We start from the raw sequence: 19,541 nt of genomic DNA on the forward strand, positions 1-19,541 counted from the left end.
TTCCTTCATTAGAAATCTTGTTAAATAATACTGGTATCCTAAGTCATAGAATTCCAGTCAAGTATTTCTTTCTACAAAATTCTGATACGCTGCTAGAAAAGTTTGAAGGCAATTTCTAGACATAGTGTATCAGCCTTCCTTTGGTTAACATTTAGATAATAGTATTTGAAAATAGTGAAATGGAAACGTCATTGCTTAGTGCAAATTGCTTACTTCCTGCCTCTTCTCGTTTCTTTCATCTTTTTACTTTCTTGCTTGTAGCTACCTGAAGTCCCATTGAATTTGTTATGGCACTCATTTAGTGTCATGATACTTTTCAAGCTATTGAGAGAAAATGGAGCATCTTTCAAATAATGCTATATAGAACAGTAAGGATCACTCAGATTAAACTCGTTGTTTAAGACAACATGATACCTTTACAGACTCTTAATCAGATTGCATGTGTTTTTGAAGCTCCATTTCATGTTTTTCTAACATACCATGAAGAAAAACTGCAATAAAATACTGAACAGTTAATAACATTTCATTGTATGCTAGTTGACTAGCGATTGACTAAATAAACTTTATTCACTGGATAAAATTATGCTACTAGAAAAGTAGTTTTTTTGAATGTTAGTTTACAGGAGAAAATGGCTGCCATCTACAAAGAATTCCAGCCCCAAGTCGTGAAGTGGGAAAATGGAATGCACTGTGCTGTTTATGTAGATGATTTGAAACAGTGGCAAAGAGGCCAGATAAGCAGGATTGTCTCTGAAACAAATGCAGAGGTAAACCTTGTATCATAACAGGGTTCAAACTTGTCTTTCTAAAGTTTGTAACCATTCATTGATTAAAATAATGTCAAATCTTTACTTTTTACTTCTGTGTTAATACTTTCTCAGAGCCTTTTGCTTTTACCAAGAGTTTATGTTGTATATTGCTGCAAATAAGGTACTGTCTCAAACCTTTAGCAGAGAACCTGGGAGCTGAGGAAGGCTCATAAGGTTAATTGTGTATGCTTATACTATGAAGCATGACACAGATTCACTTGCTGTAACCTAAGAGTTTAGCTTAGATTCCAGAGGCTGCATAAACCTGAGGGTTGTCACATTAACAAACTTTAATGATACTTGCTAGAAGATGGAGCCAGTTGAACTGAATGCGCTACATGAACACATGTAGTCAGGCTGTTGCTTGGGCCCCAAACAGATGGTGGTGCACTGTGCACTTAGGTTTAACACTTTCCACAGTAACTTTTCACACAGTGCTGCTTTAAACATGCATTTTGTTTCACTCATTTGGAAAGAAAAAGGAGCATCAGAAGAGGCATTTCAGGAGTAGATCACAACTACTTGCCTCAAATGTAGGAAGCAGAAATGGGACTTTTTATACTTCTGCTTTGCATCGTCTGCTTTTTAAGGCTAAGAGCCTTCAAAGAGCTATTGAACTGTGTCAGACTAAAAAGCAGTGGAGGGGAGCTATTTCAGTGTTCCTAGGTCTACAGATATAAACTGCATAACTGAAGCACATGAAAATAAATTTTCTTACTCAAATAAGAGCCTCTGTAAAGTTGTTGCTGTTTGAGCGTATTTATGTGTTTTGTCCTCTCAGTACACTGTGGTGGTTATTTGTGTTGTGTGATGAAGGACTTCAGTGTAAAGGCCATTCGTTGGATGCTGGTTATACTTGAATTTTGTTTACCTGTTCAGGCATGCTTCAATTTACCATTGTTGCAAGTACCTCTAAGAGGGGCTTTTTTGTGTTTCATTGTGTTTCTTGTCTGAAACAGGTAATGCTTTACGATTCTGGAGCTGAAGAAACAGTTGATATCCACTGTCTAAGAAAACTTGAGGAAAGTATGAAGATGATGAAGAAATTAGCAATTGAATGTTCTTTGGCAGATATAAGGTAGCTTTTCTCTTACACTGAGTAGCAGTATTAGAAACAAATAATGACGTAACTTCATATTTTCCTGTGTTAGCACTGATTATCTGAGATTATGAAGTAGTTTGCTTTTTGGATAAAGAAAAAATAAAATGGTGGCTGTGATTAATTTTATAAAAGGTTGGGGTTTTTTTCCTAAGGGTTATGCTACATACCAGTAAAGCAGAAGTCATGCTACCAAATAGAAAGAATATTCATAGGATTAATTATAAAATCCCAGGCTTGGGATTTCTCTTGTTTCACTGAATGCTTTTTTTCCTTGGCTCAGAATTTGAGATGAATCAGATCTCATGAAAACGTACAGGACTTTCTTAGACTGTAGGAAAGAGGGATATTCTCCCATGCATTAGTTTGTATGCCTTCTGTACTGCTATGTTTGTAATACCCATCCCCTGACTGACTATAAAAAGACTAATTTCTAATGAAGTATGGATTTTCCTTCATTCTATTAAGGCAGGTATACTTCTGGAACTCAAAATCCTAATTTTGAAATTTTGGGATTGTGCTTTTTCAGTTCTTTCTGTCAGATCCAGAGATGAGTAACTATTCCTTTTTACTATTGACTGTAACAGAGATTGTCATATTTTCTGTGACATTTCAGGTAGTTAGAAACACAAAAATTGCGTATCTCAGTTGAGGGAAGGTTAAGCTCAGGAGATGCCAATTTCTCATGTACTAACAGAGATTATAATTTGTTCTCTGTTAGACCAACAGGTGGAAGCGCGCAGTGGACCGCAACAGCCTGTGAATGTCTATCCTATTACCTAACTGGGGCAGAAGTAAAAATGATTATACAGGTTTGTATTTGTAGAATTTCCATCAGGACGTCATTTTTTTTCTTTCTTTTTTTTTTTTTCCCCCTAAATATTTCACTGTTCAAAAAATTCTTAGTGGAACTGCTGTTTGCTTTGCAGGTAAAGATGCTTTTTCTGCTTTTGTTGTTCACTGAAGCATTAGAGCAGTTTGGCTACATAGTGTGGAAAGAACAGTCTTACATGTATTTAGTTACTGAAGAATAATATCTTTGGGATCACTGCATGCTGAGAGCTTCTGTAGACAGAAGAGAAAGATGTGTTCTTGATGAGAGTGATTTCAGCAGCTACTGTATTAGTTTTTAAGCCCCAGAAACTGAAAGAAGGAATACAGTGGTGTACAGACACCTTTGGTTAGCTGATTTCTTGTAATGGTTAAAAAAAATTATTATGCAGGTTTAATTTATTTGGTGTCTGATGTCAGCTCTTTCTAATAAAACAGCTAAGGGAAAAAACAGGGTTTTATTTTGTTACTTTTTTAATGTCATCTTTAGAATGGTTGGTAAAATGATGGGAACTGTGACGTGGATTAAATAAATTTTGTGTCTTCTGATGTGAGCATCAGTTGTTCAGCGACACCCGATTTGCAGTTAGTACCAATAAAATAAAAAATATACCTGTAGTTTAGAGGAAATGCATATTGTAGTATGTTGTCCTGCTCGTTTTTTTCAGGAAAGTAACGGGGCTTGTGCATTGCCTGTGAAAATTCTTTGCAAGGATGAAACAGGAGAATTGGTTGATATTTCAGAACACCTTATTAAAAAGGGTTTGGCTTCTAGAAACAGAAGGTTTGGATGTTTTTCTTTATGCTCATTTAGACTCCCATATCCACATCATGATAAGCTAATAAATAAAACAAAAATTTGGATTTTTCTCTACAGAATGTTTAGCAGCTGAATTCCATGCTTAGTGAACTTACTTGAGTTTAACACTAGTAATCGTATCCGTTACATGTTTCGGTTCTCCAGGTTGGTAGATGAAATATTTGATAGTATTTTAAGAAGCACTTGCCATCTTTGTGTGCTTTTTAGAGTCATAGAATCATAGAATAGTTAGGGTTGGAAAGGACCCTAAGATCTTTTAGTACCAACCCACTGCCATGGCCAGGGACACCTTGCACTAAACCATGTCACCCCAGGCTTTATCCAGCCTCGCCTTGCACACCATCAGGGTTGGAGCATTCACAACTTCCTTGGGCAACCCATTCCAGTGCCTCACCACCCTCACAGTAAAAATAATTCCTCCTTATATCCAATCTAAACTTCCCCTGTTTAAGTTTTAACCCATAACCCCTTGTCCTATCACTGCAGTCCCTAATGAAGAGTCCATCCCCAGAATCTGCTTGTATTATTTCATTCTTTTTCACTTTTCGAGTTCTGTGTCAGTTAATTTGTTGATCTGATTTGTTTGAATCTGCTAGAACTGATAAAGCTGATGTGGCTTGCGCAGTCTCCAAGGAACATCTTAAAGTACATTTAAAGCAGAACACACAACTGGATAGTTGCAGTTCCAGAACTGTATGTGGAAGAAACAGCCTTGCCCCAGAGGAAAGGATCACTGTTCCAGAGTGTGAACAAATACCATGCAAAACATACAACTCACTGCTTCATTCAGGAACTGATGAAGTATATAAATCCCCTGTTATACCTGAAGCAAAAATTTTTCAAGCTATAGTAAGCTCCATTGGATATGATGGAACTATTTATATAATACCCAAATCATCTGGTAAGATTGCATAGAAGAAAATACATTCATGTCTTGTTAATCTTTGGTACATCAGAGTATACCAGATATATGTATTCTGTGTCAGAACACAGTTCTGGAAGATTCCTGTTGGACAGATTGCTGTTGGGAGGTGGTAAGGCGTTTGGCATGGAGGTGAGGGGTACATGGTTGTGTACCCTTTGTTCTGCAGGAGTGGGGAGAGGTCCAGCAGATAACCCAGATCCCCAGGAGACAGTGTCCTGTCCTTAAAGCCAACAAAACCAGCTCTTTCCACTCTCCCACAAAATCCAAAAGCCCTGAGCTATTGGGTGGTCAGGTTACTTGGCTTTCTTCTCTAGGCAGGAGTGGCTGAAGCAGCAAGTGGTTTTGGTTTGGTTTTGATTTCTTCTTTTTTTTATATATATATAATGTTGACATTGTGATGCAAGATTCTTGGAAATTAGCCTGATTCTCAAGTATTACTGGGTTGTTTGGTTTTTTTCCTTCAGTGTGAGCTAAGTACCCAGTTTCCTTGGGCTCTTTATTTGTGCTGTGATAAATTCTGTATCTCAGTATTTTCTGTTTGTACTGGTTCAAAAAGGTACATTTTCATCTGACATCTGAGAACTTTTTTTTACTCCACAAGTCCATTTAACTATTAGTTTATGTCATAAAACTTTGACATTCAAAATACAGTAGCCCCATCTGCCCATTTGTATTGTTCTTGCAGTTGTTTCTGTAGACTGACCTACAGCAGAAGAGGGTCTTCTGAACATATGTTTGGTTTATGTTCTTCTGTCATGTCCTGACACTGTCTCTGGGAATCTTTTGTCTAGTTCATGGAGAGGCTCTTGTGTTAGTGCTGCCAAGGTGTCAGCTGCAAAATTTATAGACCCCTCTTCTCTCTGAAATTGTAGTCCAGAATTACTAATGGTTTCACACTTGGAAGTGCATTTTATTACTCGTTTTAAATAGAAACTTGTTTGCATATGCTAGACATCAAATTACATATTCTGTCAGTGTTAGAAAATGTTTTAAGCAGCGAATACATTTTATGTTCATACCCGTCTTCACCTGAATCCGCTGGGTTTAGTGATTGAAACAGTTTGCACTAATAAGTTGCAGAATTTTATATTTTTATTTTTTTTTTCATTCTCCCCCCACTGCCCAGAAATTGAACTAAAAAAACTGATGACTGAAATACAAAGTAAGTTCAAATGTCTTGGACTTCTGGAACCCTACTGCTGGAAAAAGGGAGAAGCTTGTGTTGTAAGAGGATCAGATACCATGTGGTATCGAGGTAAAATTGTAGAACTCTGTGGCAGTACACTCCAGGTAAGTTCAGGTATATGGGGGAAGGGAGGGATTGTGTATGCATGAACATGTTGAACATGTGCACATGTATCTTAAGAAAAAAGGGCAAATAAGACTAAGTATGATCACACCTTTCATTCAGCTGACTTGCTTGTCCAGATGCTCATTCTGCTCATCAAGTGTGATGAGTGTCATGGTTTTTGTATTTAGTTTAAAGATGGATTCTGTCTACTTATTTCAGTTGTAACAATATTTCCCTTAGTTTTCGTGGTGATGATAAATGTTCTTAAGTTTAAAACTACTCTTGATCACCTGGAAGTAATCCCTCTTAGGTTTTTTTTTTGTTGTTGTTAGCGTATGTGGAAGGCTTTGAAAACACGTTTAGTTTCCCCCCACCCAAAAAGTAGTGCCTCTCTGGTTTTAATTCTTTTTGCTGCCCAAATATAGAGCTACTTTTTATACTTAGGAGTTAAATTTATCTGAACTCTTGAGTCTGCTCTTGCTTTTTGAGTACAGGTTCACACATCTGATACTATCGTAGTTTACACATATTTTAGTTCTTTCAGTTTTAAACTGTTGCAGGTTATTACACAAAAGTTAAGGTATCTTGCCAGACAAGTTTAAAGACTGAATTTACTTGCCATACCAGTTTTTTAATCCTTCATTTCTATTTTGTCACATCACCTGCTTACCAGCAAACCATTATTTATTCCTCTAGAGAAGTGAATGCTGTAAATAACTGCTTTCTCCTATAAAACTTGACTTAAAAGACAGGAATTATTCCAGGGAAGTTTTTCTTTTCATATAGGTACAGTACATAGACCATGGTTGCATAGAGAGGATTCCTCAGTGCCATCTGTATCCAACTACATTGTTTACTGATATTCCTCCATTTTGCATACCGTGTCAGCTCTACAAGGCAATACCAGTGAGTAAGGGTAAACTCAGAGGATTTAGTGGGTAGTTACTTAAATCAATACACTGTTTAGTCATATAAAGGTTGGGACTAGTTGCTAGTATTTTTCTTGCAAATGAGGATTCATAGAATAGCTGGTGAGGATCAAGTCAGCCAGGGAGCCAGTTATCAAGAGCTTCTAGATTGCTTTATGAAGTGACCGTTCCAGCCGTCACTGGAATTAAGTCTTTGTGAGACAGGACACTGCACTAGTTGGCAGGATGATAATCTGTAATGACATTTAATTTTACAATAGCAGCAACAAGAAGTAAGGCCTGGATTTAATGCAAAATGGCCAGCAAATTGTGTATCTAAAAGTCCTGCAAAAGTGTTTCTATCATTCGACACTTAGCTGTATAGGAAACTGTTAGTCTAAATAATATATGTGAATTATTTTAGGGGGGTTTATTAGTAATTGATATGTAAGTAACATCTTCACATATCATCACATCTTACTCAAACTTGAATACTGCAGTTAGTAAATGCTGTAGGTGACCCTGCTTGAGCAGGGACGTTGGACTGGGTGACCCCTGGTGGGCCCTCCTCCAGCCTCAACCAATTTGCAATTCTGTGAAATGACTAGCTTCCTTTTAAACTTTTTTTAAAGGAAACTTTTTTATTGCTGGAAACGGTTCAATTGATAGATTAAGAAAGGTGGGCTTATAAACCTACAGGTTGGGGGACAGACAGATATTGCAGGGAATAAAAGAAGTATTTAAAGTTTCCCGTGTTTTCTGTTTGTTAAGTTTTATCTTCGGGTAATTCTTCATCTTTGGGTTATGCTTTAGGTAATTGTGCACACATATGTTATCATGATACAGTAAAGGTTACACTTGGCAAGCAGCATCTCATTGCAAGCTACTTCAAGACCTGAAAATTGCTGGTCAGCTTTGTCACACAGTTAGTTTTAGTGTACCAGATATTACATAATGTTTAAACTGTTCTAGACAAAACTAATGATGTGTGTTTTCAAGTAAGTTTTTCAATGATGGTTATGTATTTTCCTCTTTCTGTGTTAAAAATGGTAAGAGTATTACTTGACAGCATCTTAATGTGTGGGGGCTTCTTGCTTTTCACCTAATAGGTTGGAAATTTTTGGCAGAAGGATGCAGTAGATTGCCTTCAAGGACTACTTACAAATGAAGAGGTTGAAATACATGTTCAGGTAGCTTAATTTATTCATAGATGGTAGCTGTGGAACAAGGCTTTTTGTTCTCTCTAGTTTTGGGGTGGGGTTTTTTCCTCTTTTTTTAACTTACATTAGGAGTAATAAGTAAAGTAGTATAGCAGTAAATTATATTTCTTAGACAAAACCCCCAAAACTAAAGTTGTTTCTCCAGTTGTTATAGTTTTCAGGCCTTAAATGTGTCCTTTAGAAGTACTGGTATCTTTCGGTCCTTGTTTGTATTATGTGTTGTCATTCTCACAAGCATCCTACCAACCAATAACGTAAGTTCTTCTAAATTTAATTTTAAGTTATTAACATTTGGCATAATTAAATATGGACATGCTTAAATATATTAACACTACAAAGAAACACATAATCTGTATTGTCTGAAGCCCCATTATTTCATATAGCTTAATTTCTAATGATAAGCTGTAAAAGGGAAAGTTTTACTGCTGAGCGAGCAAATGCTGGATAATGTTTCACTGTTGGGAGTGAGTTGTCGGTGCTGCCATTCCAGTAATAGATATATTCCCATTTGTGTCATGTTAATAGCCATCCTTACTGGTTTTGTGTCTTCGAGGAATGGGTACGGTGCATGTAGGAAGGACAAATTTGAATTTCCTGGTCAATATTTCTAAAACCTTGGTTGCACTATTCCTGTTACAGTCTTTATCTTGTGTAAATAGGAATTGCCAGATAATCCATGGGACAAATTGTCCATCAGCCTGTATTTTGGAGGAGTGTCACTTTCTTCCTTCATGGCATACCAGAAGTTCTGTGTTACTGAAGATTGTCAGGACATGAAAGAGCTGGTGAGATTCATCTGTGTGGTTTTATGTGTTAGTGTGTCTTTTGGTGTTGCTATTCTGACATCAGAAAGATTATTCAGTCCTTTGTGGTGACCTTTGATGATTCGTTGTTTCTTTTTATAATTCTGTATAGACTGTGGTGTAAACAGCAGTAAGGCTGAGTACACAGCTCTGTAGCATAAGTGTACATACAATGTGTTGACAAGATTGTATGGAATAGCATACAGTATGTTCTTGGACTCCCTACTGAAAAGAGATTTTTGCATTTTTGTTCCCATTACATCTTGTGTTAGGAATAGGGTAATATTTTTATCACTTGAAGGGATTAGATAATCATAGAAACACATCCAAGATGGAGATTCTCAAAAGTGATAAAGAATAAAAATTGAATCAAGTATTCCAGCATAAACTTAGTAATATCTAAAGGAGTTACCCAAGTTTTTCATTCCAAGTGTTTGGGACATCCATTTGGTGTTCTTTAGAGGAGGATTGAAAATTTCATCAAACTTCAATGCCTTAACACACATGCAAAAAAAAAAAAGGTAGTTTCTGTGTAATTTTTTTTTTCCCCTTGAAATCTGAGGATCGGGTTTATTTAAATTACTAAAGGCTTGTGTTTTTCTCTTAATTCTGTTTAAGCCTGCCAGTGTATTTTTTCTTTTCAACATGAGTTTCTGCTTCAGAAAATCATTTTACAGTACGGAGTATGCTGCTGTCAGTGCTGATGTAAGTCTTGGCATGTACCCAGTGGGCTTGCGATGCAGTTAGAAAAATCTCTCTGTATCAGAATTTAAGAACTATGGAAAACCTAATTGTAAATATCTCTTGCTGCATTTTCATAAAGTCACCACATAATGCAGAACTTTCACCAAACTAAATGTGGATCTTAAACTGAGGTTGTACCCTTAAAATAAAAAATGAAATTTGGAAAAAAAAATCAAACTATGTAAGAAGGTTGTAAGTAAGAAACATTTATAAAGCCTGGAATGGTTTCTACAAGGAATAATAGCATTAAGCAGATCCATTCCAGGAATAAGTGGTCCAGAACAATTCATAGGAAAATTTAAGATCAAAGGTGTTCAGTTGTGGACCATAAAAGGAGCAAGGCATCTGGAGCTCAGGCTGGTTCCAGGAGCAGGACCTCAGGAGTAGCAGAAGGTGGAAGCAAGCAGCTGTCAGAACATTCAAATGTAATCAGCTGTGGGTTTAGATGCAGATGTTAAGCAGCCATCTTCAGAAGCCAACTGATAACACTGCATTCACTAAAGGATATTATTATGTATAGTATAGCCATTATATATTTTATTATTTTATAGCTTTGTAACTTCATTTAATTCAGGTAAGTAATCTGGTAAGGACTATGTGAGTGTTGTATCTCTATTAGTAGTGGTAATAAGCTGCTTAAGCAGAGTCTACTACACCTGTGTCTTGCTGCAGAGTGTAGTCTTCTCTTTGAGATACGCTTGTGTTAAGCTGCACAGGTGAGTTTAGGAGAGCTGGTCTTTGTTACCACATGACAACAATCCTAGCTTAGACATTAGTCAGAAAATCCACTGGTAGGCAGTAGGACACTAGGACACTGGGGAGTACACCAGAACCCTAAGTGTGGTGAACTTGAAGCAGTGAATCTCATTCTGGGTGTATGTGTACATATGTGTGTTTGCGTGTACACACACAGCATACATACTTGCATACTTACATATACAAGACCATTATACTGTGGGGGGGTTTTTGGGTTTTTTTTTTTAATTTGGCTTTTGGGGAGATGGGGTTTGGTTGGTTGGTTTTGTTTCTGACACTTGAGTCATACCCAAGTAGTCAGGTACTGCCTTGTGCCCATAGAATCAGGCATGGGGGGGACTGTGACCTTCCTTCATTTAACGCATGTTAACAGCTAAACTAACAGTTTTTATTTTTTCTACAGCAGTTGACTACACATGATTTCCAACTATCTAAACCAAAATCAGTTCAAAAATCCCTTCTGCAGACAGTATTTTTTTTTATTATTGTTTAACTGCATTGCTTATCAGACCCATTACAGTAAGGTACTTGAAGTCTGCAAAAGCAGACAATGCTGCAAAGATTTCATGCAAAGCTATTTTTGATGTTCCTGATTTGTCATCTGAATGCTTTTAGCATCACCAGGAGCTGGTAAGCAGCAGTTTTAGAGATCATTGTCTTTTCTGGCAGAGAGGCAAATCTTGGGCAGAAACAGCAGTGTACAAAGGGCTAATTCCACCTCTTGATTCTGTGTGGGTTTTCATGGTAGATCAGGGAAGATGCTGCATCTTGTGTTGCCCTAGTGCATGCATCATTGCAAATTCTGGCACAGAGATTGCTGTGTGCTTTGGTACTTCAGCTTGGAGGAAGGCTTACTCTTCCTGTTCCCATTCCTCACTTTTAAACAGGCAGTTAATTTCCTCTAAAACCAAGGATCTGTATGACTGAAGACCTACCAGATACCCTATGCTGATGTTTCCCTGTTAGGAATTTATCACCATTTATCTGGTCAAAGGACAGGGTTGTCAGATGACTGTAGACATGCATTGGAGGCCAGCCATGTGGGTCATAAGTCCCACCATCCCTGACACCAAGAAGACTTATTCTGTCACTGATGTTTGCAACAAGACCAGTGGAAAAGCATTCTGCAAACACCTGGATATAAAGCCCTTTCTGCTTTTCCTTTTGTCAATATGAGAGTAAAGTCTAAGATACCTTGCCTGTTTCAGGGGAATCAGAATCTGAGACTTGACAGGCTATCAGTTTGGTCTTCATCATCCTGAAGATGTCTTTAATGCCTCACACTACAGGGTGGTCTCATGTAGCTGTTAATAAACAAAGCTTTGCATGTGGTAGAGAAGGAAGTACAACGTAACACACTGCACTGCAACTAGCCGTTTCCCTAGTTTGGATTAAGTTCTTCCTGCTGAGAAGCACTCTTGTGTTGCCTTATTAAGTATACGGCATTATGTGGTGTGTAAATTGTATATTAGGAGTACATCATTTCTGCTGTGGCTTTACAAATGTTATAAGGAATGTTAGCCGTTTTTAGGTTTTTAAACAGACGTGAAGGCAGAAAGGATGAGTGATAACTGCTTGAAATAGGTAACTTCTAGAGATGGCTTGGTAGAACATCTTTTTAGTATCAGTATTTAGATGGACTGTCTGTGCCTAAGTGTGGTAGATCTAGCAGTAGCCAATCTGACAATAAGGGAGTCTGTAACAACGAAAATGCAAATGCAGTCTTCATTTCAAAGACACGCACGAGAGCTAGCTAAATTACTCAGCTCAGCTATGCGTAGTGGTCGGTTGGGAATGAGCTGGAATCTAAGTGCAGTTTAAACCCAGTCACAGTGAGGTGGCCTGTCACAGTGTTCCTGATTGTTCTGCAGGAATCTGGCATTTAGTGCATATATATCTATGATGTAGTTAGGCATCATTTCTTTGCTACTATTTATCAAGAATTTTTTTTTCTTAATCTCATGAGTACCTATTTTCAGTGGAAACACTGTGTTTTCCTTCTTAAGTCTGAGGAACGTCATGATTTTTTTGTACTGTATTCTGTATCAGATCATGCAGGAGGAGGAAGGGGTCAGAATTTACTGTTTCATTTTGCAGTTAGATATATCTGGTTCCTTCCACTTCTCTTGGTCTGGGCATAGAAAAAATTGTTCACCAAATACGTGTGTAAAAATAGAAAGTATTTTAGAGAAATGGTATCGTTTATTACCTGCACTATTAAAGTACAAGCCAGAATAGGAGCTGTATTCCTGACCCACAGTCCAGCCAACCTACGTGCTATGCATCCTTACAAAGGCATAATTTAATGCACTAAGATTTATTTTGTCATGAAGCAAACTGAGTTAATGGCATACTAAATTCAACCGATAAAAATACGTGCTTCTAGAAGAAGACACACTGGAGCATGCTGTGGTACTGAAACTGTGTGTAACTGTACTTTACAAAATCTGTTACCTTTTTGAAAGTGATAATTTTGGCGGCTAAGGAGTTAATTATCCTTTGCCTTTCTCTTAAGGGATAACTTGGTCTGGCAAACTGCAGTAAACATTGGGCATGGCATTCAGATTAATCTGTGCCACTTAGCTGTGATTATTTTAGTTTTTCTGTCTCAATAATTTTTCTTTAAAGGGAATTCCATATTTAATGCATGTTTGAATTAACAGCAGTCAGAGTAGCAAGTCGGTACACTAGGGTCATTTCAAAGATACATTCTTTCTATATTTAAAAGAGTTTACTAGTTCTCTTTTTGCTGAGGCTTTTTTTAAAAACATAGTATTGAAAGGAAATGTTGATTAACATTTCTTGCGTCAAGGGCACACTGTTTAAATTATTGGGTAACTCCTTTGAACTAATAAGCGTACCAAAGCTAGTTTCCATTTTGTTATTAAATATGATGCTTGAATAAAGTGTTATCTTGGTCTAGGAGCTACTTGAAGATGTTGCTGTTACACCTTCATACAAGTTACCATCGCTACCTCTTCCAGGAGATACCTTCCCTGTCAAAGTTACCCACTTGGTGAACCCTAAGGAGGTACATTTTGTAAGATCTTACATATGTTGCAGTTACATCATGCAGGTAAAAGGAAATCATGGCTAACAATTTTAGGTGGTATCAAAAAGTGTTAGTAAGGTTGCAAAATGCTACTGAGTTATTGATGCAGATGGTTGTGCAGAGCAATTCTCTGAATAAATTCTTACTTGAAACATCCTTTTGGGCAGGGGCAGAAAAATAAATACTGGTCGTTTCCCTAGAAACGGATATTTAGAATTACGCATACTGCAGGTTGGTACTTACCTTGTATAGCAAGCAGAAAGGTCACTGGATTTTAACTTGGTGGAACAATAACAACGTTATCTCTTTTTCTCCAAAAACTAAATTACTGAAACATAGTAATGTGAATATCTTCTGGCTGCTACAGTTGTATTTTACTGTCTTTGATCAATGGTTGATCATTGATTTTTGTGTAAACCTACAAATGGCTTCCTTCTAAGTAGTTTCCCAGGCAAAGGCAGTATATCATGTTCATCAATCAGATAAAAAATTCCTGTGTGGACTTTAAATGCTGAATGATGAAACAGGAGAAAAGGAAGTGGTGAGAAGCTGATGGTGTTACAAAATCTAACATACCCTTAATGGTTTCTTCTGTGTGGTGTGTGTGTTTGTTGGTTTGGTAAATCTGTAAACCAAATAACAGGTTTTATAGTACCAAAGTACTATAAAACTACAACTACCTGAAAGGACATTGTACCGAGATGGATATCAGTCTCTTCTCCCAAGTTACAAGCTATAGCACAGTAAGAAATGGCCTTAAGTTGTGCTGAGGGGGTTTAGATTGGATATTAGGAAGAATTTCTTCACCAAAAGGCTTGTCAAGCATTGGAAATTCCTTCACCAAAAGGCTTGTCAAGCGTTGGAATAGGCTGCCCAGGGAAGTGGAGAAGTCACCATCCCTGGAGGTATTTAAAAGACTTGTAGATGTGGTGCTTAAGGGACATGGTTTAGCAGTGGACTTGACAGTGCTGGGTTAACAGTTGGACTCCATGATCTTAAAGGTCTTCTCCAGCCTAAATGATTCTGTAATTCTATAATGTACAACTATTTTGACTAAATACAAGATGGAAGTGTTTGTGTATCATAGAAAAGGGCTTTTTCTAAATTACATATCCTGCTTCCTCTTCTACAGGAGAAACATTATAATGGATATTTTTCTGGTTCCTTTTGTGCAAATGATTCAAACTCTTACTTTTGATCATGGTATATAATTGTGAACACTGGACACTGCTTTGGACTCCTGTAGATTTAAGTAGCAGTTGCATGATGGAGTTTATATTGTTTTGTTTATATTGTGTACAAATTAGAAAAATGACAGTTTTCTTCCTGGCCAGTGAATTATAATGCTGAGTTTAGAAAAATAATAACCTACTCTTTAATATGTTTGGTCTACCGTAGAATATTGTCATGTTCTGACATGGCTCTGTTTTAGAAAAGGCATTTCAGTTAGAAGATGTTGTGCAGATTTTAATTTGCCTATGCATGTTGTTTGAACTTTCCTAACCTACAGCATTATAGTGATGGCCCAGTTATAAATTAGATGAACAGAATGTCTTTGCATATAAAACAAAATGTCATTTCAAGAGTTCTTTTTTCATTAACTTTAATCTTTGTTTTGATATTACAAAGTGAGACTATTTACCAAGTAGCAGGAGGGAAGAATCCTAATGAGATTAGGAAATCTTATATGTGAAGTCTTATATGGGCGTGTTCTCCAGTATGTGTGTGCCTTTCATTCTTACGTTCTAACACTGAAACGTGACATTAATAATTTGTGACTCTCTTCTGCTCCTGGAAAAAATATCTGTATGAAATTACTCATAAATTGAGGGAAGAAGAAAGAGGACCAGGGATGTGCTGATCCTTGAAAGATGGGAACCAGTAATCTTCTAGTAATCCTTGACTCCACATGGAATTTGAACGTTTTGAGTCATCTGAAAAACCTGTAATGAGAGCCTTTTCTTTGGGTAGGTATATATTTGCTTTGATACTTCGAAGAACCTTATGAAGCAGCCTTCCTCAGGGGGAGATGCCAGCTGTGACTCGGGGTTGGAGAGCCTTGACAAAGCCCTGAAGTGGTGCAATAAAAGTGTGAACTCTCTTCCTCTTTTAACAAACTTCCAAACAGGTATGTTAGTGTATTTATTTTCATTGTTGTTTCATTTGGGTGTGCAAAAAGCCTGAAATCCTTTTGTAAGAATAATAATAACTCTGTATTTCTATGAATCTTTAAAACTTCTAGAGAGTAAGGAGTAACACTACATTATAGTAATAAGATAGACTATACTCATGGGTTTGTTGTTTTGGGGATTTTTTACTTTTCATGAAATTGAGACTTCTGTGTCATTGTGCTCCACTGGAAAATGCTGGAAAGAGTTCACGCTTCTGATGTTGTTAAAGTGGATTAACTGAGTTCAGTTTGCGTACAGCAGTAATAACTTTTCCCTTAAGGTGGCTGTAATTGAAGCTGTAACTGAAAATCCTGCTATTAGATATTCAAAAGGCACAAGTTATGTACAGAAAATCATGTTACCAAGACCTAGAAATCAGGTAACCCTAAAGAGCATCTCTTCACTTTAATTCTGTTCCATTTAGGGAAAAGATAGGCTTTCATTCTCTTGTCCGCAGTTGTTGCGCCTGAAATAACGTGAAGTATGTGGGTCTAAACCTCTGTGAAGAAACCACTTACAGCTAGTACCTACTGTTCTACCAGCTAGTAAAATTCCAGAAGCATCTGCCTTGTTTCTTCCAAACTGTTGTCTCTTCTCTTACAGATCAGTCTGTTTACTAACTGAAAAATACAAATGAGTTGAAGTTGAAAAGTATAGATGTTAAACAGTTTGGATCACTGTCTTTACCAAGCAGTTTTCTGTTAATTCTCATAATTTCCCTGTGAGGTAGAGACACTTGACTTAAACTCCATACTAATGATTGTGGAGTCCAGGGAGAATTGAAAGATACCTAGAACAACATACTAGCAGGAATTAGAGAAGCAAAACATAATCTTGGTCACAAAGGAAGATGGAGTTTCAAGCTCAGTCAGTTTGGTTTGCACTGTGAGTATATTTTACAATGTTTTGTGGTTGGTTTATTGTTGTTGGGGTTTTTTTCTTTTTACAGAAATGCCTTGCCTTGTAGAATACCAGGATGGTTTATGGTACAGAGGAAAGCTCCTCTCTGTTATGAAATCTGACCCTGTTAAGTTCCTGGTTCAGTTTGTGGACTACGGTAGTTTTTCAGTTGTCCCAAGCAGCAGGTAATGCCTAAGGAAAAAACGCATGTAAAATCTATGTATGTATGTGTGTATACACTTGTATTATAACATATGGTTTATGTTTATTACTTTGTATTTTTATATAACTATAGATACAACAATTTAGCATTAAATTTCAATTGCAGAGAAGGTTGGCTGTTCAAATAGTTTGTCTGCAGGGTATCGGGTTGTGCACCTGCTGTTCTTTCCCAGGTTGTTCTGAGAAGCCTATTACAATACCAGATTTATCCATCATTTGCAGGTTACATAACCCGTAAGGTAGGCTCAGGTTTATTATCTGCTTTTGCACCCAAGAATCTTACACAAAATAGGGACTGAACCTTTGAGGTGTACAAACAAATCCTCTGATCCTGTGCAACTGCAGTCTGCTCAGAAGACAGCTGGGCAATAAGATAAGAGAGTGTGTGAGTGGGGCACACCTGGTTCTGCTTATGTAGAAAATGAAAGTTCAAATCCCTGTTCTGCCTGGTGCTGACACACAGATGTCAGCTAAGTGTCTCAAACACCCCAGGCTTTGGGGGTCCTCTAAGCTTGTCTGAACTTTCTATCTAGAAACACTTTCACATTTTGTATACACTGCTTAATCACCTTGACTTGCTCTTGAGCTCATGGAGGAACCTGCAGGTCCTTGCTGAAGATGAGGCAAAATGGAGATTCGAACAGATTACCTGCGTCAGACTATAGGGTCATGTGAAAGAGTGTTTTATTTCAGGGTTGCAGTTTCCTTCTTGGCTTCCCCATTCCCTTGTGTCTGAGATAGAAGAATGCAAAGATGGTAATATAGAACTGAGGTACCTGTTCCCAGCAGTGTATCTAACTCACATCCAGGCATGAAGCACTTTGGACTACAGAGAAGATGTCATTTTCCAGATGCACCAGATTTGGAGCCTGCACTGTGGTGACTTGCTCTTGCATTCTTGTGCTCAGATCTTTGTCAGGCACTTGAGACTCCTCCACAAGCATTGTAATGGGGAGCCAGGATGCCTGGTGGGCTGTGAGTATGGGGTCTGTGTGATACTGACCTGCTTCTTTGATAGTTGCTTGCTGAGCATCTTCAGAGGGCCTAGCCCTACCTGCTGAATTGTTCATTCGGACACTGGTATGTTATTGTAGAGCAGGGACTCTGATCCCAGATTCCACATCATAAACCTACTGCATGAACCGTTAAGCTGCACCTTTGTCTATTCTGGCAGTTCAGCTTCACAGGTGGATGGTTGCAAGCAAACACATTCTGTTTTTGTTTTAGATTGCGTCACATACCTTATCACTTGATGAAGTATCCTGTTCAGGCAGTGCGAGTGCTGTTGGCTGGATTTAAACCTGCCTTATATGACAGAAATGTGGAAAGAATTCCTTATTCCCCAGAATGGAGCGTGGACACTCTGTGGGCTATGATAGGATGCATTGAAGGAAAACAGCTCTCTGCTTCCATAGTTGTGAGAACACTTTCTTTTTTCCTTCCTAATTCTTGCTTACCCTAAAATTCTCACTAGCACTCTTAATTTCCGAATACTTGTTTTACTGTGAAACCTCATAATTTGGAATTGTGAACCATTTACCATGAAGGAATGCCGACAAAGAGAAAAAACCCTGTGGTGCTCTTAATCATAGAACAGTTAGGATTGGAAAGGACCTTAAGATCATCTAGTTCCACCCCCCCTGCCATAGGCAGGAGCACCTCACTCTAAACCACATCACCCAAGGCCTCATCCAACCTGGCCTTGAACACTGCCAGGGATGGAGCATTCACAACCTCCTTGGGCAGCCTATTCCAGTGCCTCACCATCCTAACAGGAAAGAATTTCCTCCTTATATCCAATCTAAACTTCCCCTGTTAAAGTTTGAACCCATTACCCCTTCTCCTACCACTACAGTCCCTAATGAACAGTCCCTCCCCAGCATCCCTGTATGCCCCCTTCAGATACTGGAAGGCTGCTATGATGTCTCCACGCAGCCTTCTCTTCTCCAGGCTGAACAGTCCCAACTTTCTCAGCTGATCTTCATATGGGAGGTGCTCCAGTCCCCTGATCATTCTCATGGCCCTCCTCAGGACTTGTTCCAACAGATCCATGTCCTTTTTATGTTGAGGACACCAGAACTGCACACAATCCTGCAGTCGAGGTTTCTGAGCATTCCTGTTGGTTTGAAACCAGTTTCCTTTACTTAAAACCAGAAATATTCTTTGTATGTTCACAGTTCCATTTAGGCAGGGAGTATAGCCAGTACAGTACAAACAGTACAGTAACTTGTACTGTTGATTAGCTGGAGATTCAGATATGTTAACTCTCAGCACTTTGTGAACTTCTGGTTTTCAGGCTCTTGCACCAGAGGTCACCATTTATCTGTATGAAGATGACAAAAATCTAGTTCATATGAAACTGATAGAAATGGGACTTGCAGATTTGGATGAGTGACGTGTAAGTACAGTGAATATGAGCTACATACTGATACCATTCCAAAAGTGTGAGTTCAGACATCTGAACTGTCAGTAATGTTGACAGCTAGGATTTGTTTAAAGAAACTCTGTCTACACTTCCACTCTTTTTAACAAAATAAAAAACTGTTAAAAAAATCTCTATGTACCCCTTACTGAAGCCCCTAGTGTAGCTTTAAGAACTAACAGGTACTGAAACAAAAAGCCCTAATGCAGTAAAATGGAGCTTTTGCTGCCAGTAACTAACTGAGCAAGGTAAGTTGATGTGTGCCAGTGTACTCTGCCCTAATGATCAAAATTAATTGTTTCTTTTCATTTTCAGTGTTTGACCTCAATGTCCAGGGCCAGTGGTTCTCAAATAGATCCAGAGTACCACCACATGGATGTCCATACATCGAGACAGACACGTAATATTTTCAGTGAAAAGCCTTACAGTATGTGTTGTCTACAGAGAGTACTGGAGACTTAGATTTTCAAATTCCTTGGCCAACTCTGTTAAGTAGCCTTTTTTCCTCCTATTCAATAAGCATTCTTCTAAGTGATGCAGATAATGTTCCCAACAGTTCTGAATCTTG

General features: G+C 38.0%; 1 protein-coding gene across 1 annotated transcript in view; it reads left to right on the top strand.

Moving 5' to 3' along the window:
- The window catches only part of RNF17 (ring finger protein 17), a 46,325-nt gene extending 26,942 nt beyond the window's left edge, over nucleotides 1–19,383 (top strand). Inside the window, exons 21-35 of the mRNA XM_061374323.1 lie at nucleotides 617–767; nucleotides 1,769–1,887; nucleotides 2,630–2,720; nucleotides 3,408–3,523; nucleotides 4,156–4,460; nucleotides 5,611–5,774; nucleotides 6,562–6,681; nucleotides 7,793–7,873; nucleotides 8,563–8,688; nucleotides 13,130–13,282; nucleotides 15,230–15,386; nucleotides 16,379–16,514; nucleotides 17,779–17,968; nucleotides 18,848–18,949; nucleotides 19,289–19,383. Of these exons, the coding sequence (XP_061230307.1) occupies nucleotides 617–767; nucleotides 1,769–1,887; nucleotides 2,630–2,720; nucleotides 3,408–3,523; nucleotides 4,156–4,460; nucleotides 5,611–5,774; nucleotides 6,562–6,681; nucleotides 7,793–7,873; nucleotides 8,563–8,688; nucleotides 13,130–13,282; nucleotides 15,230–15,386; nucleotides 16,379–16,514; nucleotides 17,779–17,968; nucleotides 18,848–18,946 (2,008 nt within the window). The 3' untranslated portion in view covers nucleotides 18,947–18,949; nucleotides 19,289–19,383. The remainder of the gene's footprint in view (nucleotides 1–616; nucleotides 768–1,768; nucleotides 1,888–2,629; nucleotides 2,721–3,407; nucleotides 3,524–4,155; nucleotides 4,461–5,610; nucleotides 5,775–6,561; nucleotides 6,682–7,792; nucleotides 7,874–8,562; nucleotides 8,689–13,129; nucleotides 13,283–15,229; nucleotides 15,387–16,378; nucleotides 16,515–17,778; nucleotides 17,969–18,847; nucleotides 18,950–19,288) is intronic.
- Nucleotides 19,384–19,541: the final 158 nt, after the last annotated feature.

The sequence above is a fragment of the Neopsephotus bourkii genome, unplaced genomic scaffold (genome assembly GCF_033783945.1).
Source record: "Neopsephotus bourkii isolate Nb327-2 ecotype Australia unplaced genomic scaffold, CSIRO-AGI_Nbou_v1 NB_1638, whole genome shotgun sequence".
Lineage (NCBI taxonomy): Eukaryota > Metazoa > Chordata > Aves > Psittaciformes > Psittacidae > Neopsephotus > Neopsephotus bourkii.